Source organism: Cavia porcellus, unplaced genomic scaffold, assembly GCF_034190915.1.
Source record: "Cavia porcellus strain 051 isolate PalLab524CR breed Dunkin Hartley unplaced genomic scaffold, mCavPor4.1 scaffold_17, whole genome shotgun sequence".
Lineage (NCBI taxonomy): Eukaryota > Metazoa > Chordata > Mammalia > Rodentia > Caviidae > Cavia > Cavia porcellus.
The window spans coordinates 62,350,908-62,378,232 of record NW_026947500.1 but is presented as its reverse complement, the minus strand read 5'-3'; the positions used below and the strand labels follow the sequence as shown (position 1 = coordinate 62,378,232).

Genomic DNA, 27,325 nt, shown 5'->3' with positions numbered 1-27,325 from the left:
GGTAGATAAATCGTTTCTTGTCACATTATCTAAGAATTCTTTAAAATACTTGGATATATAATGAAAAGAATGCTTATTTTATGAAGTATCTATCTATATATATAATTCAAAATGTACATTATACACGTCTACCTCGCCATCAACAATAATTACTTAGGATGCAAGGAAATGCAAATGTGGAAGTTGAAAACATTCTACTGCATATCTGCAAGATTTTTCTCAAAGTAGTTTACAAATTCAATATGTTAGCATGATAAAATCATCATGTTTATACTTGAATTAACCAGTCACTTGTTGGATCTTAAAAGCTATGTAAGATAGGACATGTAAAAGTAATGCAACCAATTGAAAAAGAGAATTGAAAGAAGACAAATATACACACAACTACTAAAATGTACTATAATCAGCACATAGAAGACAGGATATAGCTTGAAATAAAATATTTAGAATATAATTCAATTGAAACGGATGAGGACTATACTTTCTACTGAGGATCTAAATGCATATAATAGAATACATTGTCTGACTTCACACATGGTTCAGTTTTGACTTCAAGACCACAAGTTATAATAGAAAACAAACATGTTTAATGATAAGAAGGCTCCTTTCTCACAGAAAGTATATTATTCTTGATCCCTGTAAGAGAATTTCTCTCTGGCCTTAACAAAATAATGTAACACTTAGGGACAAAGATGCATCCCAGCAGACCTGCAGCAGAGGCCAAGATGGAGAAGACCTCCATGGCCACCATCACCTTCCCCTTGCTGCTGTGGTACACGGGGAGGAAGGTGACCCACACACTGCAGAACAGCAGCATGCTGAACGTCAGGAACTTGGCCTCATTGAAGGTGTCAGGCAGGTTCCTGGCCAGAAAAGCCACAGTGAAGCTGAGCAGAGCCAGGGAGCCCAGGTATCCCAGGACACAGTAGAAAGCAGTGAGGGAGCCTTTGTTGCACACAATGATGATGTGGCCATGCTCAGAGTGTGCATCTGTGTCAATGTAGGGTGTATTTGTCCCCATCCAGACTGCACAGAGAGTGAGTTGGATCAGGGAACAGATGGGGATGATGAAATTTGGTGTCCCTGATACCAGCAACCGCCTCATCCTCTTGCCTGGAGCAGTGATTTTAAATGCAAGCACCACGGTAATGGTTTTGGCCAAGACCGTGGAAACAGCCACAGTGAATGCAAGTGCAAATGTGGTCTGCTGGAGGGTGCAGGTGGCTGTGTTGGGTTGGCCAATGAAGAGCAAAGAACAGAGGAAACAAGAGAGGAGAGAGATGAGCAGGGTGTAGCTGAGAGTCCTGTTGTTGGCCTTGACAATGGCAGTGTTTTGATGCTTCACAAAGAGCCCAAGTACAGCAGCTGTGAGGGCAGTGAGACTCAGGGCAGTGCCAGCCAGAGCTTTTCCCAAAGGATCTTCATAAGCCAGAAAGGTCACAGTTTTATGCAAGCATTGGTTTCTCTGAGTGTTGGCATATTGATGACCTAGACACTTTACACACTGTTCCATATCTAGAGAAAATTAAAATTGTTACTTGTCTTCGTTTTGTATTTTTTTTTTACAGTCCCATCCCCAGGAACTCAGTGGACTTGAACTAAATGGTGGCTTTTTGATATTTTTCTTGTTTTGTATTTTCTTTCTCTTTCTTTTTATACAGTGTGGGATTGAGCTCAGAAACTTCCATGAGGTATATTTATAATCCTTTTAAGTTTTTGTATTTTGAGAAGAAAATTTACTTAAGTCATTATGTTGTCAGTTTTATGTTCTAATCCTTTAGCTTCAGCCTGTCAGAAACCTGGATACCAAGCAAGTATCACCACACCTCATGCTTCTGTTGTATTACAAGCACAATATTAAAGGATGGTATATAGAGAATAATTCCCAAGTAATCCTATTTGTTGTTTACTATTATTTATAATGTGGCATAACCATAAAACACTCTTTGTAAAAGTAAAAAAGGATCAACCTTTATTACTTACTGCCCTTATTTGATCTAACTGAAATTGTTATAAATGCTTCCCCAGATATTCAATTAACAATCTCATATTAGGAAGCCAATATTATTTACTGTGTTCCAGGAATATGCATACTTGGAAATATATTAAATGTGACTTGTTCCATTGTTGACCCTTTACATCTATGTGTTTGCTGCAATCACTTTTACATTTTATTTTCAAAAGGGTGTTTCTATAGTTTGATTTGGGCATCTTGCCAAACCATTACAGCTTATGTACTACATATTTAGTGATTTTGAATTGCTGAAAAATCATTTTTTAAGATTTTACATATGAATACTTTATGATCAAGCGTAGAAACAGGTTTTTTTTTTGTAATAGCCTTGTGTTGAATAACTAGGAATTTCAGTATAAATTTATGCATTGACATAAATGTTACAGTTAACTAATATCACTAGAAAATCTTATTATCATGTTTCTCTATTTCTAATACATATTTTTGTTAGTTTTCTTCACTGCATTAATCATGACGTTGAGCATCATGGCTGGCACATTATGACCCAGAAAGTTCTAATCTCATTCTTGCTAATGCACTACAAATTGTAAAGTGTACTATAGGTTAACATAACACTAATTTTGAGGAATTGTTAGAGCGTTTTCTCCTACTTCTTAATTGGTAGGTAATATCTCCTTTATCTTTCTTTCTAATATCAGAAGGTGTACAAAGCTCTTCAAACCTCAGTTAACTGAAAACATTTTTTCAAGCTTTTTGATCAATGTTTGAGCAAAAGTTTTTGATGAAATGAACTTAATTGTCTATTTCTGTTATTTTAAAATTGTGGTTTGAAGAATTACCATCCTGTTTACCATGAGTTAGTGTTAGAATAAACTGAAGTTTGGATAAATACTTTGTGAAAGCTGGCCATCAAATCTAAATTGCTGTCAGATTTCCATTGGCTCCAACTTTGGTGAGTGTTACTTCAAGAACAATTTCATCCTTGGCCACTATACTTACTTAAACAACTGCAGTCTAGAAGTTGGAAAAGGACTGTTTTGCTGAATTCAAAGGATTAGGTTTTTGATCTACAAATTGTTCAACAATGTTGTGCTGCTGACCTAAAAAATATGTGTGAACTGTTGATCAAGTCAGGCCCACAAAGCCTGCACTTGTTAGTATGTCTGCAGTTAGGATTAGTTTTTATTATTACTTGATTTAACAAAGCATATCTCTTAAGTATTTACTGATGCTTTTTACTAAATCATAGTTCTATCTGGTACAAATACAGTATGATTTATCCAAGGCAAAATATGGAGTGTTTTATCTTCACATTGTACTCCAAATGAGGTGTTTGGTGAGCAGTAGCAGGTCACTCATGACAAGAACACTTTGGACACTTATTAAAGCATGTTAAGAAATTTCATGTCCTTTATTCTCTGTCATTTTTCTCATTCCTCTACTACTTGTATGTTCTTGAAGCGTACCATTGGCCTTTACAAAATAGTGTACAGGACTAAAAAAACACCCGTCCTTGACACCGTTTTCAATGTCACAAATTAGGATATTGTAAAATCTCTAAACCATATTCCTGCTCTAGTAACCATGAACTGATCCACTGTCTGGACTCTTAACTCAGCATGCACTACAGTCTTCCTGTGTTCTTTGTCCTCAGTTCCCTATACCTTATGAAGTTGGACCAGAGGGATTTATGATTGGTACTCTCTGGATAAAACATTCAACAGCCATTCAAACACTTTTTCCTTGGCTTAGTTTGAAGTAGGCAATCATGTAGGCTTTATTCTACAAATTATTTGTGATCCTAACCGTCATAAATGTATGAATGTATTTGTAGATTACATAGGTGTTGAGAGGAACATTCTGCTATTTTAGTATTATATTCTCAAATCTGTGACTATATTTCTAGTCTTTGCTATGCAGTGGGGTACTGGAAGCACCAAGAGTAAATGCTGTTTCTGTTAAACATGTGCAGAGTTGAGAGTCCATGCTGAAAATTGTCATTTAACCCTTCTAAAACTGTAATTTTAAAATATCCAAAATCAAATTGATCTGCCTAAGTTTTCTGAGAAAAATTAAAGTATCAGTTTAACCAGATGTAGCAGTACATAAGTGTTATTCCAGAGAATTAGTGAACTCAGACAGGGCTTTCAAATTTTTGGGGCAGCCTGAGGCAAATTAGTGATACTCTGTCACGTAATATCAAATAACAGTATTTGGGAATATGGAGCATTGATAGAGCACAGTTTGGTTTAATAACCAGTAGTGGAAAAAAGATGAAAAAGTATGTAATAAAAAGAAAATGAATTAGAGTGAATTTCAAAAGGAAAAATTCGTTTTCCAACCAGGTAATAGCACTGAATAAAACAAATCATTTGATAAGCGAAGGAAGAATCAGTGTCCTCTGTGTCATTGGTGTCCTCTATGAGATTTTTTTCCCATTACCTGAAGGGGCAGAGTGAGTGAAAAGTGGATTGAGTATGTGTCCACAGGACACGCTCCTACCTGTTTCATTGGTGATCTCACTGTTTGCACAAGGGATGCAATCAAAACAGCAGGCAGCCTTTCCCTCTTGAGGGCTTTTTCTAAATCCAGGACTGCAACTCTGACTGCATACTGAGAGGGGAATCTAAGGCAAGAATGTATAGTGGTAATTTCTTAGAATTTTACTTACTTCAGAATTTCGAGAAAAAATTTTATTTTCATAGCTACATAAACAAAACTATTGAATCCCCATGCCAAGTTTGTCTCATACTATGAAACACATACTTACAAAAATAAAGTAAATGCATTCATTTCCCACCCACTAGAAAACATATGAACAATCATTTTTAAAATTTAAAATTTAAAAATTTTATTTTAAGTTATTCAATGTCCACAGATGATTATTACTTGATGACAATTGGAAGCACAAAACCTTTGAGAGATTTAGCTCACTTGTGCTTAAGGAAGTGCATCATGATTAGGTCCAACGTACCTCTGTAACTCCTGTGGACCACTCTATCATATCTTCAGATAAAGTCATTTTTTGACCATGTGGAGCATGGGAAGAAAATGTTCCCACTTTAACTTTAAGTCTAAGGCCTTCTGGAAAATTCCAAAAATTGAGAATGTCATACTCTGAATCCAGTTTCCTTCTGTCATTCAAATTCACTTGATCTCCAGCAGAATTGGAAAATTGGGTGTTCTTCAAAAAGGGGTTCAGCTAAAAACACACAACATCCTATGTTAACATGGCTCCAAGATACAAACAAAAATATGAGTGCAAGGAAGGTTCTAAGTGTCACTAATTTCCCTTTACTCAGAACCGTTTAAGCAATCGTATCAATTAAATTGGAACAGGTGAATGTTGAAGGACTAAAATGTACCATAGTCAGGAAACACCAGTCAATTTCAGAAAAATAATTTTTTTGCATTCCAATTCAAATAAGATGTACAGACGGGTTGGAGAAAAACATTAACTGTGAAACTGAAGCTTCTAAATTTCACAACTTGCAGCCTGCATTCAATCTTAATAGCTGAAAGTGTGCCCAGAAAATTCCTATTCATGGGGAAGCTTTGGCACCTTGCTTTGAGATGGGGAAGGCTTCATCCAGAGTACCACATCACTAGAGGTCACCGTGGAAAGTCCCTGGAGGCCTATTTGGGCCTGCAGTCCCAAATGACCCCCGACTGGCCAGAGGTACTATGCATGAGTCAATGATGTGTGCAGCAATTTCCATCAACAGAGAAGTTTTGACACATTGCTGCATGATGGGTAAAACCCTGACAGTATGCCACATGACCAGAGGATGCACTCAAAGTTCTCTCAAAACATAAGTGGTCCAGTCCAGTGACCCCTGAGTGGCCTGCAGCCACCTATACTCCATGTGATGAGCTGAAATTGTGTGCAGCAATTTCTATTTCATTGGGAGGCTTTATCTTGTTGCTCTGAGAATGGCAAGGCCTTACTGAGGATTCAACATCAGTGAAGGATGCACTAGAAAGTCCCTCCATGCCTGTTTGGCCACATTCAGCAACACTTGAGTTGCCCCCAGCCACCTGCGCTACACCTTGTTATTCAAGAGGGCATGCAGTGATTTCCATTACACAGCAAAGCTTTGGCACATCTTTCTGAGGCTGGTAAGGCCACACCTGGTGACACCAAGCATCCGGGAGCCACCTGATTCTGTCTAAAGACTTCCACTCAACCATTGAAATTCCCTGCAATAGGGATAGATATTCTCAACCAAGAAAGAAACTGACAGCTTGCTATCAGCTTCCCTAAGGTAACATAGGAATATGATAAAATGAAAAAGAAAATGCAATTTCAAACCTTCAGCCCACCCCAATCAAGGGTAGGATGCATGAACACAGAAGAAAAAGTAAGACGTATACCTGAAACTCCTGAAATGATATGAACTAAAATAAAGAAAAATTGTAAACTACAAAAGAACTCAGACCTGAAATAATCTGCTGGTAAAAGAAGAAACGATAAATATAATGAAAGAAATGCTTAACCACACATCTAAGAAATATAAAAAATAGAGGAACAATGGAAAATGATGGAAACCTTGAATGAACAATACAATAAACAAACAGATTGCATGAAACAGACTCAAAGAGGTGTGCAGGAAACTTGAATCAAGTTTGGCCAACCCGCATCAATGAAAATGAAGATAGACACTAAAGACAAGACTGCAGCTAGTGAACAGGAAAGGAAAGATCTTTTACAAGTAACAAGGAATCTGGAAATTTCAATTCAACAACCGCAGGGTGTTTCAAAGAAAAATGACACAATATTGATAGGTATAAATGAAAAAGAAGGTGACCAAAGAAATGATACTGAGGCTATTTACAGAAGTAATAGTTGAAAATTTCCCAAACAAGAAAAAGGAAACTGAGATACAGATAAGCAAAGCATACAGAACTCCAAATAGCCGTAGAAAAATAAAAATACACCCAGACTTACAATAATGAACATCTCAGAAATCCAACCTAAGAATAGAGTATTGAAAGCTTGTATAAGAAGTAGATCACATATGAAAAAAGCTTATCATAATCACAGCAGACTTCTAAACACAAACAATTTAGTCAAGAAAAGCATGGATTGAAGTATTTCAGATCCTAAAAGAAAATGACTTCCAACCCAGATTGATGTACCCTGCAAAATTGTCCTTTAAAATGGATGGAAAAATAGGATACTTCCATGACAAAGAACATCTGAAGAACTTCATACCCACCAAACCAGCCCTGCAAAGAATACTGAAAGACATTCTAGATAGACATATGAAAAAACCACTAAACAAGACAAACAATTAAATAGAGTGGAAAGGTAAAGAATCAACAGGAAAATGTGAAATGTCCAAAAATACCAATACATATTTATATATCAGTTATAACCATAGGTGCAAGTGGTCTCAATTCACCAATTAAAAGAAACAGACTGGCAGAATGGATCAAGAGACACATCTAATAACCTGCTGTTGACAAGAAACCCATCTAACGGGGCTGGAGACTTAGCTCAGTGGCATAAGTGCCTGCCTTGCAAGCAGGCAGTTGGGAATTTTATCCCCAGTACCGATAAAAATGAAAAAGACAAAAAAAAAAAAGAAACCATGTAATCAAAAGAGAAAATCATAGAACGAAATTGAAATGATGGAAAACAATACTCCATGCAACAGGAGCCCAAAAAAAGCAGGGGTAGCTATTCTGTTTACAGACAATGTGAACTTTAAACCAAGAATGATCAGGAGAGATAAAGAAGGTCACTACATACTAGTTACAGAAAATCTTCAAGAGGAAGAGATAACAATCTTAAATATCTATGTATCAAATTCCAGAACACCAAGTTATACAAAACATATTAACAGAAATGAAAAATCAAATAAGCAATAACACAATTATAATGGGAGATTTTAGTATTTAATGGGCACAAAGAAAGTGATCAACTAGATAGAAAACCAGCAAGAAATAAGAGAACAGAATCACAACAGTGAACAAATGGGCTTGTTGGACATAATGAGTGTTCCAACCAGTAACACCAAAATATACATTTTTCTCAGCAGCACATGGGATACTTCGTAAAACTGACCATATACTAGTCCACAAAACATGCTTAAGTCAATGCAAAAGAATAGAAATTATGCCATGTATATTTGATTCATAGCACAATGAAGCTAGAAATTAATGGCCAAAAAATGAGAAAATCCTCACAATCAGTGGAAATTAAATAAACACTCCTGACAAATCAGTGGATCACAGAGGAAATTAAAGAAGTTAAACAATATTGACAAGCAAATGAAAATACAAATACAAACTTATCAGAACCTGTGGGATGCAACGAAAGCAGTCCTCAGAGGAAAATTTATTGCAGTGAATTCCCACATGAGGAAAACTGAACAAACATAAATAACCTGACACTACATCTCAAATATCTAGCAAAAGAAGAAGAAATCAAGCCTAAAGTCAAAAGAAGGGAGGAAAATATAAAGATCATACAGAAATCAATGCTCTCATTTTACAAACTAAGAAAACAATGCAAAAAATCAGTTAATGAAAAAGCTTGCTCTTTGAAAGAATAAGCAAACTTCTAAGGCCCTAGGCAATTTTATTTTAAAAAGGAAGGAAAAAACCCAAATTCATGCAATAAGCAATGAAAAGGGTGAAATCACTACCGACCCTGTGGAATCAAAGATCATCAGTACCTACTTTGAGTATCTCTAATCTCATAGCCTTGGTAATACTGAAGAAATGGACACATTCTTAGAAACACGAATTACCAAACTTGATCAAGAAGATGTAAAACTGCTAAATAACTCCATTTCAACTAATGATACTGAAAATGTAATCAGAAACATGCCAACAAGAAAAGCTCAGGTCCAGATGGAATCACTGAGGAATTCTACAATAATTCAAAGAAGACATAATGCAAACACTCTTCAAACTCTTCAAAGAAATTGAAAAGGAAAAAATTATCCCTAACTCATTTCAGGAAGCAAGTATTAATCTAACACTAAAAACCGAGTAAGACCCACCGCATAAGAGAACTACAGGCCAATCTCCCTAATGATCATACATGCAAAAATTACCAATAAAATATTGGCAAACAAAGTGCAGCAAATCAAGAAAAGTATACACCCAGACCAAGTGGGATTCATTCCAGTAATGCAGGGATGGTTCAACATATGCATATCAATAAATATAATTCATCATATCAATAGTCAAAAATAAGAATCACAAGATCATTTCTATAAATGCAGAAAATGATTTTGATAAAGTTAAATACTCATTAATGGTAGAAGCCTTACAGACAATTGGAATAGATGGTGTTTACCTCAATATGATAAAGGCCATCTATGGCAAACCAACAACCAGTATCATATTAAACAGCCAAAATCTGAAAGTCTTTACTCTAAAATCAGGAAAAAGACAAGGATGTCCAGTATCAGCACTCCTATTCAAGAGTGCTGGAAACACTAGTTAGAGCTATTAGAGGAGAGAAATAAATGGACTAATGATAAGAACGTAAGTTAAATTGTAATTATTTGCAGATCACCCCCGCAGGTAATCCCTTCTACATAGAAGAGCCACAAAGCTCCAATGAAAGACTCATAGGCATATTCAATAAATTAAATATGTAGCTGGATAAAAGTCAATACTCAAAAATCAATAGCATTCCTATACACAAGAAACTCACTGAGTGAGTGTAAGAAAAGCCACACCCTTCATAATAACATCCAAACAATGAAATACTTAGACTCAATGTAGCAAAAGAAGTAAAAGATCTATTCAAGGAACATTATAATACCCTGAAAAAAATCTAAAGAGGATCTCAGGAAATGGAAGGACTTTCCTTGTTCTTGGATAGGAAGATTAAATATTGTATAAATAACCATTTTCCCAAAATTGTAATACAGATTTAATGCAATTCCAATGAAAATACCACTAGCATACCTCATAGATTTAGAGAAATCATTTCGAAAATTCATCTGGAACCAGAAAAATCCTAGAACGACAAAGGTAATTCTGAGAAACAAAGGCAAGGGAGGAAACGTCACAATCCCTGACCTGAAGTTATACTATAAAGCTGGTAAATTAAAATCTGAATGGTACTGGAGTAAAAACAGACCTGAAGATCAGTAGAATAGAGTAGAAGATACAATCACAACTACAAACACATTGAGTCACCTTATTTTTGATAAAGGGGCCAAACACATTCACTGGAAGTTAGAAAGTCTCTTTAATAACTAGAACCATGCCTATCACCTAAAGTGAAAATGGATCATGGATCTAAATATTAAAAGAGAAAATATAGGTAGAAATCTTGAAGACATAGGGGTAGGTAGCAAATTCATGAAGAAATATCAAACCACACAGGAAATACTTTCTAGAATCTATAACTGGGATCACATCTTATAAAGATTTTGCATGTTGAAAGAAATCTCTAACAGAGTAAAAAGGAAACCCATGAATTAAAAAGAATCTTAAGTCAACTGCCCATCAAAGTACTTCTGTTTAAAACATTAAAAAGTTTTTTAAAAATCAGGCTCCCAAAATTCAATCCAAAATTGAGCATCTGAGATGAAGATACAGTTCTCAGTTGAGTAAATACTAATGGCAAATAGATGAATAAATACTAATGGCAAATAAATACATGAAAAAATGTTCAGCATCATTGGTCATTACAGAAACGCAAATTAAAACCACACTGAGATTCCATCTCACTCCAGAAAGAACACCCAGGGTGGAGAAAACTACCAACAACAAATGCTGGAGAGGCTGTGGGGAAAAAGAAACTCTTTTGCACTGTTGGTGGGAGTATAGACTGGTGCAACCACTGTGGAGGTCAGTTTGGAGGCTCCTCAAAATGCTGGGATTGGAAGTCCCCTTTGACCCAGGTATTCCACTTATGGCCACATTCTGAGAATAACTGAAAACAACATATTACAGTGACAGATGTGCACCCATGTTTATAGCAGCACAACTTGAAATAGCCAGATCTTCAAAACAGCTTAAATGCTCATCAACTGAGGAATGAGTAAAAAACATGGGGTATTCAGCTTGTTTGTGACACTTGAGGCTTCTGGGTGCACTGGAAGAGGTAGGTTTGTCTGAGGCACCAGCATCTTCCTCCCCATTCCGGCTGTGCATGGAGAACTGTGGAGTTCTAAGCAAACATTCGGGTGCCCTTTACCTCTAGCCCAGCTTGTTTGAGACCCTCGAGCCTTCTTGGTGCACTGGAAGTGATAGGCAGGTTTGAGGCGCCTGCATATGCCTCCCCATTCTGGCTGTGCTTGGAGAACTGTGGATTTCTAAGCAACCAGGTGGGTGCTACTTTCCCCAGAGTCCAGGTTGTTTGGGACTGTGAAGTTCTAAGCAAGCAGTTGAGTTCCACTGGATCCAGAGGCCTGGCAGGCTAAGAGAAGTGGGTGCCAGAGTCCCTTGAGCTGTGGGCATAGAAGTAGATTTCCAACAGCCCCTGAGGAAGCTTTCAAATAACACTTGAAACAGAGAAATATAGGAAAAAGACAAAATGAAAGATCAAATTACAATTTCAAACTTCCAGCCCAACCCAAGAAACCTTAGGAGCAATATATATAGAAGAAAATATATGACATAAACCTCAAATCTTGGACATAATAGCTACTGAAATAAACAAGCAACTCTGGGAAACTTTAAATGGATTCAAATTAGAAATAATTTTCCAGGTAAAAGAAGAAATGATAAAAGAAATGAAAGAAATGCTGGATATATCTAAAAAAACACGGTTAAAAATTGGAGGAACTAAACAAAAAGATAGGATCCCTGGATGAGCAATATAAGAAACAAACAGAATACATAAAGCAGATGCACAGAGATATACAGGAAATCAAAAATTCCACTGAAAGCTGTAAAAAATTCCTCAATGAAAGTGAAGATAGAATTTCAGACCCCGAAGACAGGATTGCAGCTAGTGAACATGAAAGGAAAAATCTTTTATAAATAACAAAGAAATCAGAAATCACAATTCAACAACTGCAAGATGATGCAAAGAAAAACAATGTAAGATTGATAAGGATTAATGAAAAAGAAGGGGATGACATAAAGGATATCAAGACAATATTTAGCGAAATAATAGCTGGAAATTTCGCAAGCATGAGATTGGAAGATGACATCAGGCTCAGTGAAGCATATAGAACTCCAAATAGTCATAACCAAGATAAAACTACACCCAGACATATAATATTCACCATCCCAGAAACCCAACACAAGAATAGATTATTAAAAGCTGTCAGTGAGAAAAGACAGATTACTTCTAAAGGAAAACCTGTCAGAATCACAGCAGACTTCTCAGCACAAACAATAAAGTCGAGAAGAATATGGAGTGAAGTATTCCAGATCCTAAAGGAAAATGATTTCCAACCTAGAATGATGTACCCTGAAAAACTATCTTTCAAAATCGATGGAGACATAAGATACTTCCATGACAAAGAACAGCTGAAGAACTTCATGATCACCAAGTCAACCCTGCAAAAAATATAGAAAGGCAATTTAGATACATTTAGGAAAGCAGATAATTAAACAGAACAGAAAGATAAAGATGCAACAGCAGAAAGATAACATGCCAACAATAAAGCAGCACATAACGGTTATAACCATTAATGTAAATGGTCTCAATGCACCAATTAAAGGAAAAAGACTGGCAGAATGGATCAAGAAACAAAATCCAACCATATGCTGTCTACAAGAAATCCATCTAACCCAGAAGTATACTCACACACTGAAAATTAAAGGATTGAAAACAATACTTCATGCAACAGGAATCCCCCCCAAAAGCATCAGTAGCCATACTGTTTTCAGACAATGTGAACTTTAAACCAATAATTATCAGAGGAGACAAAGAAGGTCACTACATACTCATTAGGTGAAAACTTCAACTGGATGGGATAACTCTCTGAAATATGTATGCACCAAGTTCCAGAGAATCCTGTTATATAAAACAAGTATTAACAGAAATGAAAAATCAAATTATCAGTAACGCAATTGTAAGAGGAGAACTGAACGCACCATTGACACCAAAGGACAGATCAACCAGACAGAAAGACAGCAAAGAAATAATAGGACTGAATCACACATGTGAACAAATGGACTTAACAGAGATATACAGAATGTTCCATCCAACAACGTCAGAATACACATTCTTCTCAGCAGTGCATGGGTCATTCTCTAAAATAGATTATATATTAGCTCAAAGAACATATTTAAATAAATGCAAAAGAGTTGAAATTAAGCCTTGCATGTTTTTGGGCCATAGCACTATGAAGTTAGAAATTAATGATAAAAGATACTGCAAAAATCCCACAAACACAGGGAAACCGAATAACACACTCATGAATAATCAATGGGTCACAGGGGAAACTACAGAAGAAATTAAACAATTCCTACTAGAAAATGAAAATAGTGATACAACTTACCAGAATCTGTGGGATGCAATGAAATCCGTCCTCAGAGCAATCTTTATTACACTGACTACCCACACCAGAAAAACAAAACAAGTACAAATAAGTAATCTGATGCTACACCTCAAACAGCTAGAAAAAGAAGAGCAGGTCATGCACAAAGCCAAAATAATAGAGGAAATTATTAATATTCAGAGCACAAATCAATGCAATAGAGACTAAGAAAAGAATCAAAAGAATCAATGAATCAAAGAGTTGGTTCTTTGAAAGAATAAATAAAATTGATAAGCCCCTAGCCAATCTTATTTTATTTTTTTTCCTTTGGGAGAGGTTTTGTTTGTTTTTTTTTTATTTTATTTAAGAAGAAAAAGAGAAAAACACAAAACAAAACAAAGTGGTGTAAGGTTACACATAATATAGAACTACAAAAAAAACATAACAGTAAGAAATCACCTATTAATAGATTACATATTATCATCTTGGAAATAGTTGCTCACATCACAGTATCAAAGAATACAAAGTAGACATTCAAACAGAGAGACTGCAAACAGCTGTGTTCAATGATCCAAAAACATTAATATAGTCAGCTATTTAACACCCCTAAACACACTTGCTGTTATGGAACAGAGTCTAATCAGTCAAAAAGAGATCGTGGGAGTATTACAGGACTTTAAAACAAGTTAATAGGAAATCAAAAAGAGTTACTATTATATATCTTAATTTTTAAAATTTTTCCCTTAATTAAAATAAACATAAGAAATAACTAAATAATTTTTTAAAGAATAGTAGTTACCATAGTGTCTGTCTTTTTCCTTGAAATATTTGGGTAAAACTTCATATACTATAGCTTCAAATATTTCCATATCAAGAAGCCCAGAATAAAGCCTTTCTAATTAATAAGTGAAAATTTTATAAGGCTTCAAGGCCACATAATGGGGAATCACGATTACCACATATTTTTATATATTTGAATCATTACTTACATTAGGGAAACTATCAAGTTTGAGGTTATAGGCAACTACTTTGAAGGCAATAAGATTCACTAAGATGCCCATTCTGGTTTGACTATTGTCTCCTTTGGAAGTCCTGTAATGTTTACAATGCCTAAGTTTTATTGGTCTTGTTCTCTACTGTTTTGTCCAACTTTATAATATCTAATGAGATAGACAATTCTTCTTAAGGAAACAAGAGACAATCTTATTTTAAAAAGGGCAGGAAAAGCTCAATACATGCAATAAGAAAAGAAAAAGGTGTAAGCGCTACAGACTTTATAGAAATACAGAAGATCATCAACAACTATTTTGAAAACCTGTACTCTTGAAGGTTTGATAACACAGAAGAAGTAGACAGATTCTTAGAAACATATGAAGTATTGAAGCTAGGTCAAGATGATATAAATCTACTGAATAAACCAATTTCTATTAATGAAATTGATAATGTAATTAAGTTCTTACCTACAAAGGAGAGCCCAGTCCCAGATGGATTCGCTGCAGAATTCTACAAGAAATACAAAGAATACCTAATGACAACACTCTTCAAACTCTTCAGTGAAATTGCAAGTGAAGCAATCCTTCCTAAATCCTTCCTGGAAGCAAACATTACTCTAGTACCAAAACGTAAGAAAGACCCAACTAAAAAAGAGATCTATATATCAATCTCCAAAGAAACACAGATGCAAAATTCCTCAACAAGTTTTGGTAAATAGGTGGCAGCAAATCATCAAGATTATACACCATGAACAAGTGGGATTCATCCCAGGCATGCCGGGATGGCTCAACATACGTAAATCAATGAATGTAACCCACCATATCAATAAAGCCAAAAGTAAGAATCACATGATCATTTCTATAGATGCACAAAAAGCTTTTGATAAGGTCCAACATTCATTCATGATAAGAACTTTACAGAAAATTGGAATAGATGGTCTTTACCTCAGTATAATAAAGGTTATTATGACAAACCAACAGCCAGTATCATACTAAATGGCCAAAAAATTGAAGGTCTTTTCTTTAAAACCAGGCACAAGCCAAGCACTTCCTTTATCACTGCTCCAATTTAATGTAGTACTGGAAATAGTAGCCAGATTAATTAGACAAGAGAGAGAAATAAAAGGAGTAAAGTTAGGAAAAGAAGAAGTTAAATTATCCTTTTTTGCAGATGAAGTGACACCCTACATAGATGACCCCCTAAACTCCATTGAAAGACTCTTTGATACAACAAATGAATTTATTAATGTATCTGAATACAAATTCAATACTCAAAATCAATAGCATTCCTATACACTAACAACAAAATTGCATACAGAGAAATAAGTGAAGCCACACCCATCACACTAGCAAACAAAAAAACCAAATATTTAGGAATAAGTCTTACAAAACAAGTGAAAGACCTATACAAGGAAAATTATAATACACAGAAAAAAGAAATTGAAGATGATCTCAGAAAATGGAAAGACATTCCTTTCTCATGGATAGGGAGAATAAATATTGTGAAAATGGCCATTCTCCCAAAACTCTTACACAGATTCAATGCAATACCAATAAATATACCAGCAACATACCTCATAGATCTAGAGAAATCACTCCTAAAATTCATCTGGAGTGAGAAGAGACCTAAAATAGCCAAGACATTTCTAAGTAACAAAGGCAAGGCAGGATACATCACAATCCCTGACTTGAATTTATACTACAAAGCAACTGTAGTAAAGTCAACACAGTACTGGAATCAAAACAGAGCTGAAGATCAGTTAAATAGATTAGACGATACAACCACAACTACAAACACACTCAACCACCTTATCTTTGATAAAGGAGCCAAACAGGATCCCTGGAAAAATGACAGTCTCTTTAATAAATGCTGCTAGAAATACTGGCTTTCCATAAGCCAAAAACAAGAACTAGACCAATGCCTATCATCATGTACTAAAGTAAAATCTAAATGTATCAAAGATCTGAATATTAAAACAGAAACACTAAATCTATTGGAAAACAAATTGGGCAGAAACCTTGAAGTCATAGTGGTAGATAGAGAATTCATGAACAAGACTCAAACCGCACGGGAAATGCTTCCCAGAATCAAATTGGGACCACCTCCTATTAAAAAGTTTCTGCATGTCAAAAGAAATCTCCAGCATAGTGAAAAAAAAACCCACAAAATGGGAAACAATTTTAGTAATCTCTCCCTCAGAAAGAGGACTTCTAAAACATATAAAGATTTAAAAAATATTAGGCTCCCAAAATTCAAAGATCCAATCCAAAAATGGGCATGTGAGATGAATACACACTTCTCCGATGAAGAAATACAAATGGCAGATAAATACATGACAAAAAGTTCATCATCATTTGTCATTAGAGAAATGCAAATTAGAATTGCACCGATATTCCATCTCACTCCTGAAAGAGTGACCAGCATCCAGGAAACTGCCAACAACATATGCTCTTGAAGCTGTGAGGAAAAAGGAAGTCTCTTGCACTTTTGGTGGGATTGTAGTCTGTTGCAACCATTGTCGAGGTCAGTCTGAAGATTTCTCAAATGCTGGGATTGGAAGTTCCATCTTTCCAGCTATTCCACTTTTAGGCATATTCCCAGAAGAACTGAAAGCATCATACCACAGTGATATATGTACACCTATGTTTATAGCAGCACAATTTGTAATTGCCAGATCTTGGAAGGACCCTAAGTATCCAACAACGGAGGAATGGATAAAAAAGTTGTGATATTTTTATATAATAGTGTAGTACTCAGGTGTAAAGAAGGATCACACTGAGATATTTATAAATAAATGGACACATCTTGAGACCATACTTATAAGTGAAATAAATCAAACTCACATGTATGAATACAGAATAGTTTCCCTATTATAAGAAATGATTCAAATATATAAAATATGTGGTAATCATGATCCCTATTATGTGGCTTTGAAGCCTTATATAGTTTTCACTCATTAATGTGAATGGCTTTATTCTGGGCTATGTGATATTATTTCCTGTAATGAAATTAATAGGTATTTTGAAGAAAACAAGACATCATAATAGCTAGTGCTGATTTAATATCATCTTGTTTTGAGGTCCCACCGAATTGTTGCTCTTCTGTCTCAGTTTTATCATGTTGTATCTTACTGGATTTTATTATATGAGATAGTATAAAGAAACATTTTTATAGACAAAGAGATAATATAGAAATCATTGTTCATTTTCCATTATCTGGTTCTAATAACCCTGTACTACTTTCATCCATTTGAATGGTTTCACACTGTCTTGATATGTTTGATGCTATAGTATATGAAGTTATATTTAATTTCAAGGAAAGAGACACTAGAGTAACTACTGTTAAGTCGGGTTATCTTGTGGTGAAGCACTAGGTTGCTGAAATTGTCATGCTTTGACCTGCATTGTTATGTTGTTATGTTCTCTTTTATGTCAATCTTCCCCTTATTCATAAAAAAAATTTATTTATTTTTTTAGTTAAGGGAATAAAATCAAAAAATTAGCAGGATATATTATGGTAACTTTTTGATTTCCTATTAACTTGATTTGAAGCCCTGTATTACTCCCACTATTTGTTTTTGACTGATCAGACTCTGTTCCATTCTGTTTGATAGTATCAATTTTGAGGTTATAGACAACTATTTTGAAGACACTAAGATTCACTATGATGCCCATTCTGGTTTGACTATTATATTCTTTTGAATTCTTGTGATGTTTTCAATGTTCAGGTTTTATTGGTGTTGTTCTGTACTGTTTTGTTCAATTTTATCTTACCTAATGATATAGGCAATTCTTTTTAAGGAAGCAAGAGGCATTATGGCAAACACTGTTGATAACCTTGTGTTCTGCTTTTACATCAAGTGCTGTGTCTATCCTTTGTTTTGACTGACTGATTTGTTTTGTCATATTTGGTTTTATTCTCTTACAAAAAAGTAATAAGAACGATGGGAGCAATAAAACCCAAACTGTGTAAATTTTGCTGTAGAAAACAGAGGAAAATAAAGTGCTCTAAATGATACAACTGCAAGTGTGTTTAGGTGTGTTAAGATAGATGATCATATTACTGAGTTTTTGTTGGATCATTGAATACAACTGTTTGCAGTCTCAGTGTTTGAATGTCCACGTTGTATGCTTTAATCCTGTAATGTAAACAACTATTTCTAAGTTGACAATATGAAATCTATTAACTAGTGATTTCTTACCATTTTATTTGGTAATTGTGTATTACCTGTAACCTCATAAAGTTTTGGTTTTTTTCCCTTGTAAATAAAAAAAGGTGATATTTTTGTAAAATGTAGTTCTACTGAGCTATAAGGAATTGCCACATTGAGATAATTATAGGTAAATCAATGGAACTTGAGATCATATCCACAAGTGAAATAAATCAAACTCACATGTGAAAATACTGTATTTTCACCCTAGTGTAAGAAATGTAAGAGTACCTAAGATAAAAAATGTCCTATAAATACAGTGAAAGGATAAGAATGTGCTCAAAGGGGAAATAATACCTCAGGAAAAAGGAGGAAAAAGAAAAATGAGGAAAAGTAAAAATATCTAAATTCATATGAACACAAAGGATAACTAGGATGACTGTGCTATAAAATATGTAAGTTCTAGGGTCAAAGCAGTTAATATTCATAAGACTGAAATAATTTTGCATGTTCGTGTCTGGTGATCTGAGGAACTCTTGAGGATCACTAGGTAAAACAGCCACCTTTTTTCTGTTCCTACCACCTTGTTTGAAGGCTTATATTGTCATTGTTTTGGGCTCTTTTGTATTATTTATTTGTCGTTTTTGTTTCTTGTTTTTGTAGTAATCTGCTTTGTTTTGTTTTTCTCTCTAATACAAAAAGGATAGGTATACATGTATAGTGTTATACATGCCTATAACTTCTCCTAAAAAGTTTACAGAAATGGATCATATTATACATGATGAAATGAGCAGCTCTTTTGAAGAAAGAAACATTATGGTGTGAATTGCTGATTCCGTATCATCATGCTGTGAAATTGAGTAATGCATTTATTCTTTGTTCAGAGTTCTAATAGTCAATTTTGTGTTGTTTAATTTAAACATCCATGAAGGTATGCAAAAGAATTGTGAAGAGAACAAGAGACATTATATCAGCCATTGTTGCTTTTCCTATTGTCTGGTTTTGAAAGCCTGTATGCCTTCATCACTTTGTTATGATCAGTTTTATACCATTTTGTTTTGTATGAATTCATTGTGTTTGAAGATACAGACAACTACTTAGAAGAAAACAAGTGATATTTTGGTAGCCACTGTAGATCTACTTTTGTCTTGCTTTGAAATCTGTGTCACTTCCATTGTTTTCTTCTGATACTCTTGGTTCTGTTTTGTTATGTTAAGTTTTACCCTCTTTAAAGTAAAAATTCTCACAACTTCCATTATCTATCTGACTATACAGTGTCTGACCCATAGGGTATACCTAAAAAATGAGTTCATCAATAGCTGAAGAGTTGGCAGAAATAAATAAAATTTAATTACATGCATTGTCAAGTCTAACCAAGTATAGTTTTGGTAAGATTTTTTGTTTTCTTATAAGGTATTCAAGACCCTGCATTTAGTAGACAGTTGCTTATGGTCCTAAGGTGAATCCCTCACACCAACCCAATTTAGATTTGTAAGTATCTACATGTTTCCCAGGTGTCCTTAAGAAAATCAAAGAACATTTTTACATGAATGTGGCATTGACATATTTTAGATCAAGCCAATTAGCTTGCCTTTTGTTCGTCCTCCTTGCCAGTGGTTCTTGATGGAGTGTAATTTCAAGTCAACTCAAAAATACTTCTTTAGCAATAAGTGTGATACACAATGCCTTGTATTTTCTAGAAATTGTACTAAGATTCTTGGGGGAAGCACATGGAATAAGTGGAGAGAAGCACCTTGATGACACTGTATGCCATTCAGAGAAGACACCTTACCTGCCACGGGGAAAACATCTTCATTTGTCTATTTCTCATTGATGGCCCTTGTTCTTCCACAAAAAGCATTGCATGGAGGGCATGGGCAACAGCATACACACCATTGTATATATTGTAGCTCCTGTCACTCATGGTTGTGTCAAAACGATTTGAAGGCAACCAAGCTAGAGAGGCATTAGGTATACAGTTCTCCAATGCACAATCAGACTCAGAGAAGGAGCAGTGGAAATTCTTGTACCAGTACATAAAGAGATAAGTGTCATCTGGGTATTTGAAAGGAGTGGCTTCCTGGACATAATTTTTGAAACCTGAAATCTCTTCATAGTGGTGTGAAAAAACAAGGACCCCATGGAAAGAGTCAAGTATGAAATTTCTTCCATCCAGGTCTGCTTGCCATTGTGAGTTTGTCACCCAGATTTTCCATGTCATTAAGTTTTGCACTATGTTGTAGCTCACATCATTTAGACTATCAGTGTCATAGTAAATAACCACCACATTCACTGATGATGTATCTGCAGTCAGGATATCATGTTTCTGCATGACTGAGAAATATGACACAGTGATACTTGCCACAATTTTCACAAAGGCTACACAGACTCTGTTCCTGTCCATCTCAGTTCTCACATCTGAGAGAAACTGAAAACCCTTATGGCCTTCTGTGGTGAGCAGGCCCACCCAGTTCCAGCGGAAATGAAGCATCAAGGACACCATGGCAAAGGCCAAAAATGTGTCCTTTTGAGCGACCTGATGGAGCGAAGGATACTGGCCACTCTCAGAGAGTGTAGGATCAAAGGAACCAGTGTAAACCTAAAATAAAGTGAAAATTGGGTAATATCCTGGTGTTGATGCAAAGCAATGGTATTTCTAAAGTGTACTGTGTATGCTGTACTAGTTTTAGGAGAAAAACCTGCTCCTCCCTTTTTTCTAAACATTTACCAGAAGAGATTTTTTTAAAAAATGAGTAAATCATTCAGATATCCAAGAAACATACTTTTCCATCTTTTTTGCATGTTTAATCCAAAAAATGATAAGGAAAAGAAGTTGTGTATAACTGAGGAAATCTCTATTTATTGACTCTGGTGCATTGTACCATTTGAAAGACAATAATGCAGTCATTTTTAAACCTTTATGCTCCTGGTAGCTGAAATTCCCTGCATATGTTTCCATGATTTCCTGTCCCAGCAACCCTCACCTGGGGAAATTTGTAGAGTTTCAGTAGTGGTCCTATCTGAGCTGACGTATCCCATGGATTTTCTGTCAATACTGCTGCACATTTACTTTCTTTCTTACACGTGTAATTAGGTATCTCATGCTGTCCTGTGACCAACAGGAAGGAATTCTCTAGTATCCTCCAATGACTGTAAATGAAATTGTGGAACTCATAGCCCAGAGAAACGTTGGGTAAAATGTGAGGATTCCTGTTGATCTCTTCTACAGCAAAAGTGAAAGCCAGGTAATTCTGGTAGTTGCTAGGTGTAAGCCTGCAAGGAGAACACAGAGGTCCTTAGAGAAAAGTTTCCATCCATGATTGTCTTTCAATTCAGTACTGTATGATTTCTAACCCGAATGCTTGTGTTCTAACCACACATTCATATATTTATAACCTAAGTGTGAACATGGTGATATTAGTAGATTGACCTTTTGGAAGGCAGTTGTTATTAAATGAATCATGAGGGTGAATTTCTCATAAAGGGGCTTAGTAGCCTTACAAAATTTCCAGAAGAGTTGCTTCATTAATGTTATATTTGCTATATAGTTAACATGATCATGCTACATAAATTCAGAATAAAATTTGTATATTTGAACTATGCAGGTCTTTTGAAAATGCTATATATTTAAAATAACCTTTTAGTTTCCAAGGAGAAAAATAATATATTTATGAGTAACATATGGTATCCAGGACTAACAAGCATCCATTTCTGCTTAAAAGCTTCATTTATGTAAAAATATTTCCTTAATATTATTATTTATGTGTATCCAAAACAAAATTGCTATTCAGTCTTATGCATGTTAAGAAATACTATTCTTATTATATATTAATCTGCTTGATTTAATGTTTGGGTAACATAATATGTAGAGGCATTTTACACTGCACCTATCAATATAGTGAATTGAATGTGATAACTAAAGATAAAATTAAAGATAAAACTCAAATTTTTTTTTTATTTAAGAGGAAAAAGAGAAAAACTCAAAACAAACCAAAGCGGTGTAAGGGTACACGTAATACAGAACTACAAAAAAACAAAACAAACAAACAAAAAAAACATAACAGTAAGAAATCACCTGTTAGTAGATTACATATTATCATCTTGAAAATAGTTCCTCAAACCACAGTATCAAAGAATACAATGTGGACATTCAAACAGGGAGACTGCAAACAGCTGTGTTCAATGATCCAAAAACGTTGATATAGTCAGCTATTTAACACCCCTAAACACACTTGCTGTTATATCCGTTAGAGCTCTTTTTCTTTTTTTTTCCCTCTCCTTTTTACAACAAAATTTACACATTTTGGATTTTATTACTCCTTAGTGCTTAATTCTTTTAAGTCAATTCTTAGATTTGCTTAAAGAACAAAAGTGAGTCAGCACTGGCATAGAAATTCATGCTCTTTCAAGAGTTCACCACACAATCATCCACCCTTCTCCTGCTGAGAGATTTCTGTTAATACAGCTGTAAAATTGCTACTGACACAGTGCAATCTCCTGTCATTGTTGTGGAATAAATCTTCTAAAAAGCTGTATATCAAGAGCGTTTTCATTGAAAATGTTTCCAAAACAATACTTATTTTTTAGCACCATAATTTCTTATTATTACTCTGTAATTTCTAAGTCACAGAATTTATATTCAGCAAGTTAGTAGAGAAAACAAGAACTGAAGAGAAAAGCCAACATTTTTATGGAAATGATTATTCATGTAAAAAATAGAACAATATTCTAGTACATCCTCCTACTATATCTGAGTAAATGAGAATGAAAAAGAATTACAATATAAAATTTGTAAGTGAAACTCCTTTGTGATAAAGATACATAGTGTAACAAAAGCTTTAACAATACTTACAGTAAGACTTCTTTAAAAGCCCTAAAGATATGGTAAAGAGATAAGAGCACTAAAAATAATATTTCACAAATTTTAATACTAAAAATTTCTATCAATGTCATTAATAAATATTTAAAGAAGTGATAATCTTATATGAATGGCACATATTACACAACTACTATAAAATATTCAAAATCTGAAAAATAGTGAAACTTTCAGAACACAAAAGGAGCACGGTATTTAGAGAAAAAGCAAGTCAAGATAGAGCTGCATCAATGGAACAGATCATAAAAATAATCTGTTTATGTAACTTGCTCTGTATGTATCTCATTATTATCTATCATTTTAAATCACAAGATTGGTTTATAATTTCTCTATTAAATTATGGTATTGATAGCAAAAATAAACCAATGTGAAAACAAATTAAGTGAATACAAACACTTATTGTTAAATCAATTTTTTTTGGTCTTTTTTGTTTTTATCGGTACCAGATATCGAACTCACGACAGCCTGCTTGCAAGGCAGGCGCTTATGCCGCTGAGCTAAATCCTCACACCCTGTTAAATAAATTTTAAGTACTAAGTAATTAAAATGTAGAAGTAATAATCTCAACACAAATGTACTTTCAAAATTATAATTGAGATGCATTGCAAATAGGAAAAAGAAAACTGGGAGGTTTTTTTCCTAGCCTACAAAGTCATATCAATTTCTGTTTAAGCATGATTTATGTAAAACCATTTACAACAACAAAAGCCTAGTAAATAATTTTTAAAAATACCTAATCAAGAGTATTTTCTTTTCCTTAATATGTAGAAATGATTCTATAAATTAGAAGACCTTTCCTAAGACAAAAAATTGATGAAGGGTAAGTCATAAAATAAAATACTTAAGACAATGCATACAATATAATCAATCCAGATGTTAATTAAAAATAAGCCTGTGTATAAAAATGCTGCCATTTCTTTTACCTCAACTTAGGACAAGTGTCCAGTGTAAAGGTTATGGAAATATTGCTTCCTTGAGTGGCTGTTTTAAAGTGCTTATTATGTTGTTGTAGGATGTGGTTTGATAACATGTGTACAACAATATAAAATAGATAATTAGGAATACAGCCATTTTACTCTTGAACATTCTCTAGATTTAATCAGGGAGGATTCCTCTACACATCATATATCTATTATCCTCCTTAAATGAAAAGAGGAACTAATTGGAAATGTTGGAATATTCAAAAAAGTGTGAGAATTGACATGGTAGGTTGAAAGTATATAAATTTTGCATGTATAAGAATTAGCGTGAATTTATATAATATTATGTTATATAGGACAAAAAGTTGATGCAAATATCAACAGAGGTAAAATGATGCTACCTTGAATATATTTATGTGCAGAAAACCCAAGAATAGAGTATTAAATATTGTGACTGCTGCATTTGCAATATGATCCTGCAAAATATTAAAATTAGATTCTTAAATATATGGTTGGTATAAAATATGTATCTTGATTAAATATGAGCAGTTTTATTTTTACAAAACTTCTTTTCTTTTTGATTTTATCAAGAATCAAAATAATCTTTTAAGTTCTAAACTCTCATTCCTGGTAGATATATCAGCCTGAGCATAATAACTCAGAATTTCACATGTGTTCTTTTTCACCACAGACAGAGATTATAGCATATGGGTACAACTTAAAAGCTGACTAATTATCTGAGCGTATGAGGTGATTGTAAAGAACAATAGATCAGTGGGGACTTTTTTGTTCATCTCCTCCCAAGAATAGAAACAGAACCTAGCTGCTTGAACTACTCTTGAAATCTGACAATGCTTGCTATTTGATCAGTTCCTCACTGTACTCAGATGATGTCTGATTCTACTGGGATTTTTATAGTTCAAATCCTCAGGCAGCTTTAGGTACGCTCCCTGTTTCCTGCCTGCATTCTCCTGGTTAGCACTAGACACACATTAGCCCATCCACCTTTTAGAATCCACTTTCCTAAATGAACCACATTTCATTGGATTCTCTACTGAAGGTTATGTCCTGATCAAATAAAACCTTTTTAATCTTTTCAGTAAGTGGCATGAGTAAGTAATCCTTTCATAGGGTTTATTCGAATTTTAGCAGAGTTCTCTGAGTAAAAACATCCAAATATTCTGATCTGTTTCTAACAAGAAACATTCAGTAGCAAGAATCAAAATCAAGCCTTCTATATTAAGCATATCAGTAATAACACACATTTTAGAAAAAGATGGAAGAAAAACACACTTTCAAGGTGTAATGAAATTCCTAAAATCAAGCTGATAGAGAAACTTCAGCAGAGGAAATCTTTGAGCCCAGGAGTTTGCTGGTATCATAGTCTGCACAGTAAGTCCCTGTCTTGAAAACTTTGTAAACATTTGGAAAGTGTCTAGGAATAAAAATACCAGCAGAACTCTGGATGTTATAAGCAGTATGAAATAGGTAGAGATCCTATTTGCAAAGGGAAAAGGCCCACTTCCCTTATTCTGCTGTCTCTGCTCAGGTTGTTGCCTTAAAAGATTACAGTCACAGCTGGCTAATATAGTGACCTGAAGTTACAGCTATCAAATGCCTCTATCACCAAGAAAAAAACAATACAACAAAGATCAATAAAATGGTTACACAGAAGAGAAAGCACAGAAAAAGTTACATCACCAGGTTGTAGAAACTTCCAGCCCTGAAATTCCAATTCCAGTACTGAGTAGTCTCTTCATCTGGTCTTCAGGGTTCTGATTGGGAAGGTCAGGGCAGAGTGTCCTCTCTACAGATGAGATCCTAAAATCCTCCTACCAGTGAAGGCCATTAAAATCCAGTTGAGACAAAAGTGGCAGTAGCTTAACTTTCATGACCAGAAACAGAGTCTGTAGCCTCCAAGGCCTGCTCATGCAACTGGTGGAACAAACATCTGTATCTTCTGGACAGTAAGAAAGAAACTTCTTGGGAGCTAACCAGGCTAACAGGGAGTTTCTGTGCATATCTGGTTGTGCAGCAAATATCACATTGGCAGAGAAAAGTATTGCAGATGATTTATGCCTCCTTCTGGATTTAGGAATGCTGCGGATCCCTAAAGTGGTTTTTTTGTTTTTTTTTTTTTTTTTTTGTTACCAAGGTTCAAACTCATGACCTCACATTTTCCAGGCAGGCACTTATGCCACAGAGCTATATCCCCAACCCTAAAGTGTATTTTAAATAATTACTGAATATTCAGAAGAAATAGTTTCTCCAAGCAGAAGGGGGAGAAATATGAGAAGACAATTTGTGAAAGTGTAAGGGTTTTTTTGCATAGTTAGAGAAACATCAGCAAACCCTTCATTGTATTAGGGAATGTTTGGCAAAAGCCGCTTAGCATTCAGTTCAATCCAAGGATTTCAGCTGTGATGAAGAACATCACCTAATGTCATGCAGTACCATCTATGTAGGAGGAAGGACATGGACCATAGAATATGGTGGAGAGTGGGGTCCCTTTCAGGATCCAAGAGTCAGAACAATTTGCTATGAACACAAGAAACAAAAAGAACATTTTCTTCCTCATTCCAAAATATGTTTAAAAAGAACAAGAAAAATAAATAGTCAGGCCTGTTGGACACATGTGCATAGCAGAACAGGATAACACCATAGAGGATATTGTTGCATCAATGTGAAGATCCTTACATATTATCTATTCTAGTGTCCAGAAGAAAACAAATAAACAAAGATGCTTACTGAATGAAATAGAATTCTCGAGTTGGCTTTATATGAAAGATACCAGTATAGTAAATATAGAAATAGAGAGACAAAAAACATCCAATCACCACATCTCCATCCTTGTGCACACTGGTGCTCCTTCGTAGAAGGCAGGCTTCATTGTCAAAAAAACACACTAAGATAGGAAGTTGCAGGGCTAGGAAGAAAATCATCGAAGGCAACATCTTACACATATATTCAATGCTTTAGACTGAGGTAAGAGGAAAAATT

The 27,325-nt window shown here is 34.8% G+C and overlaps 1 protein-coding gene across 1 annotated transcript; it reads right to left on the bottom strand.

Moving 5' to 3' along the window:
* Positions 1-586: 586 nt before the first annotated feature.
* LOC100719681 (vomeronasal type-2 receptor 116-like) lies at positions 587-27,267 on the bottom strand. The gene is made up of 6 exons (XM_063229113.1): positions 27,074-27,267; positions 21,514-21,802; positions 20,322-21,128; positions 4,950-5,177; positions 4,478-4,601; positions 587-1,515 (listed from the first exon to the last, which is right to left on the bottom strand). Exons 1-6 carry the CDS (start codon positions 27,265-27,267, stop codon positions 587-589), a joined length of 2,571 nt encoding a protein of 856 aa, XP_063085183.1.
* Between the last annotated feature and the right edge of the window lie 58 nt (positions 27,268-27,325).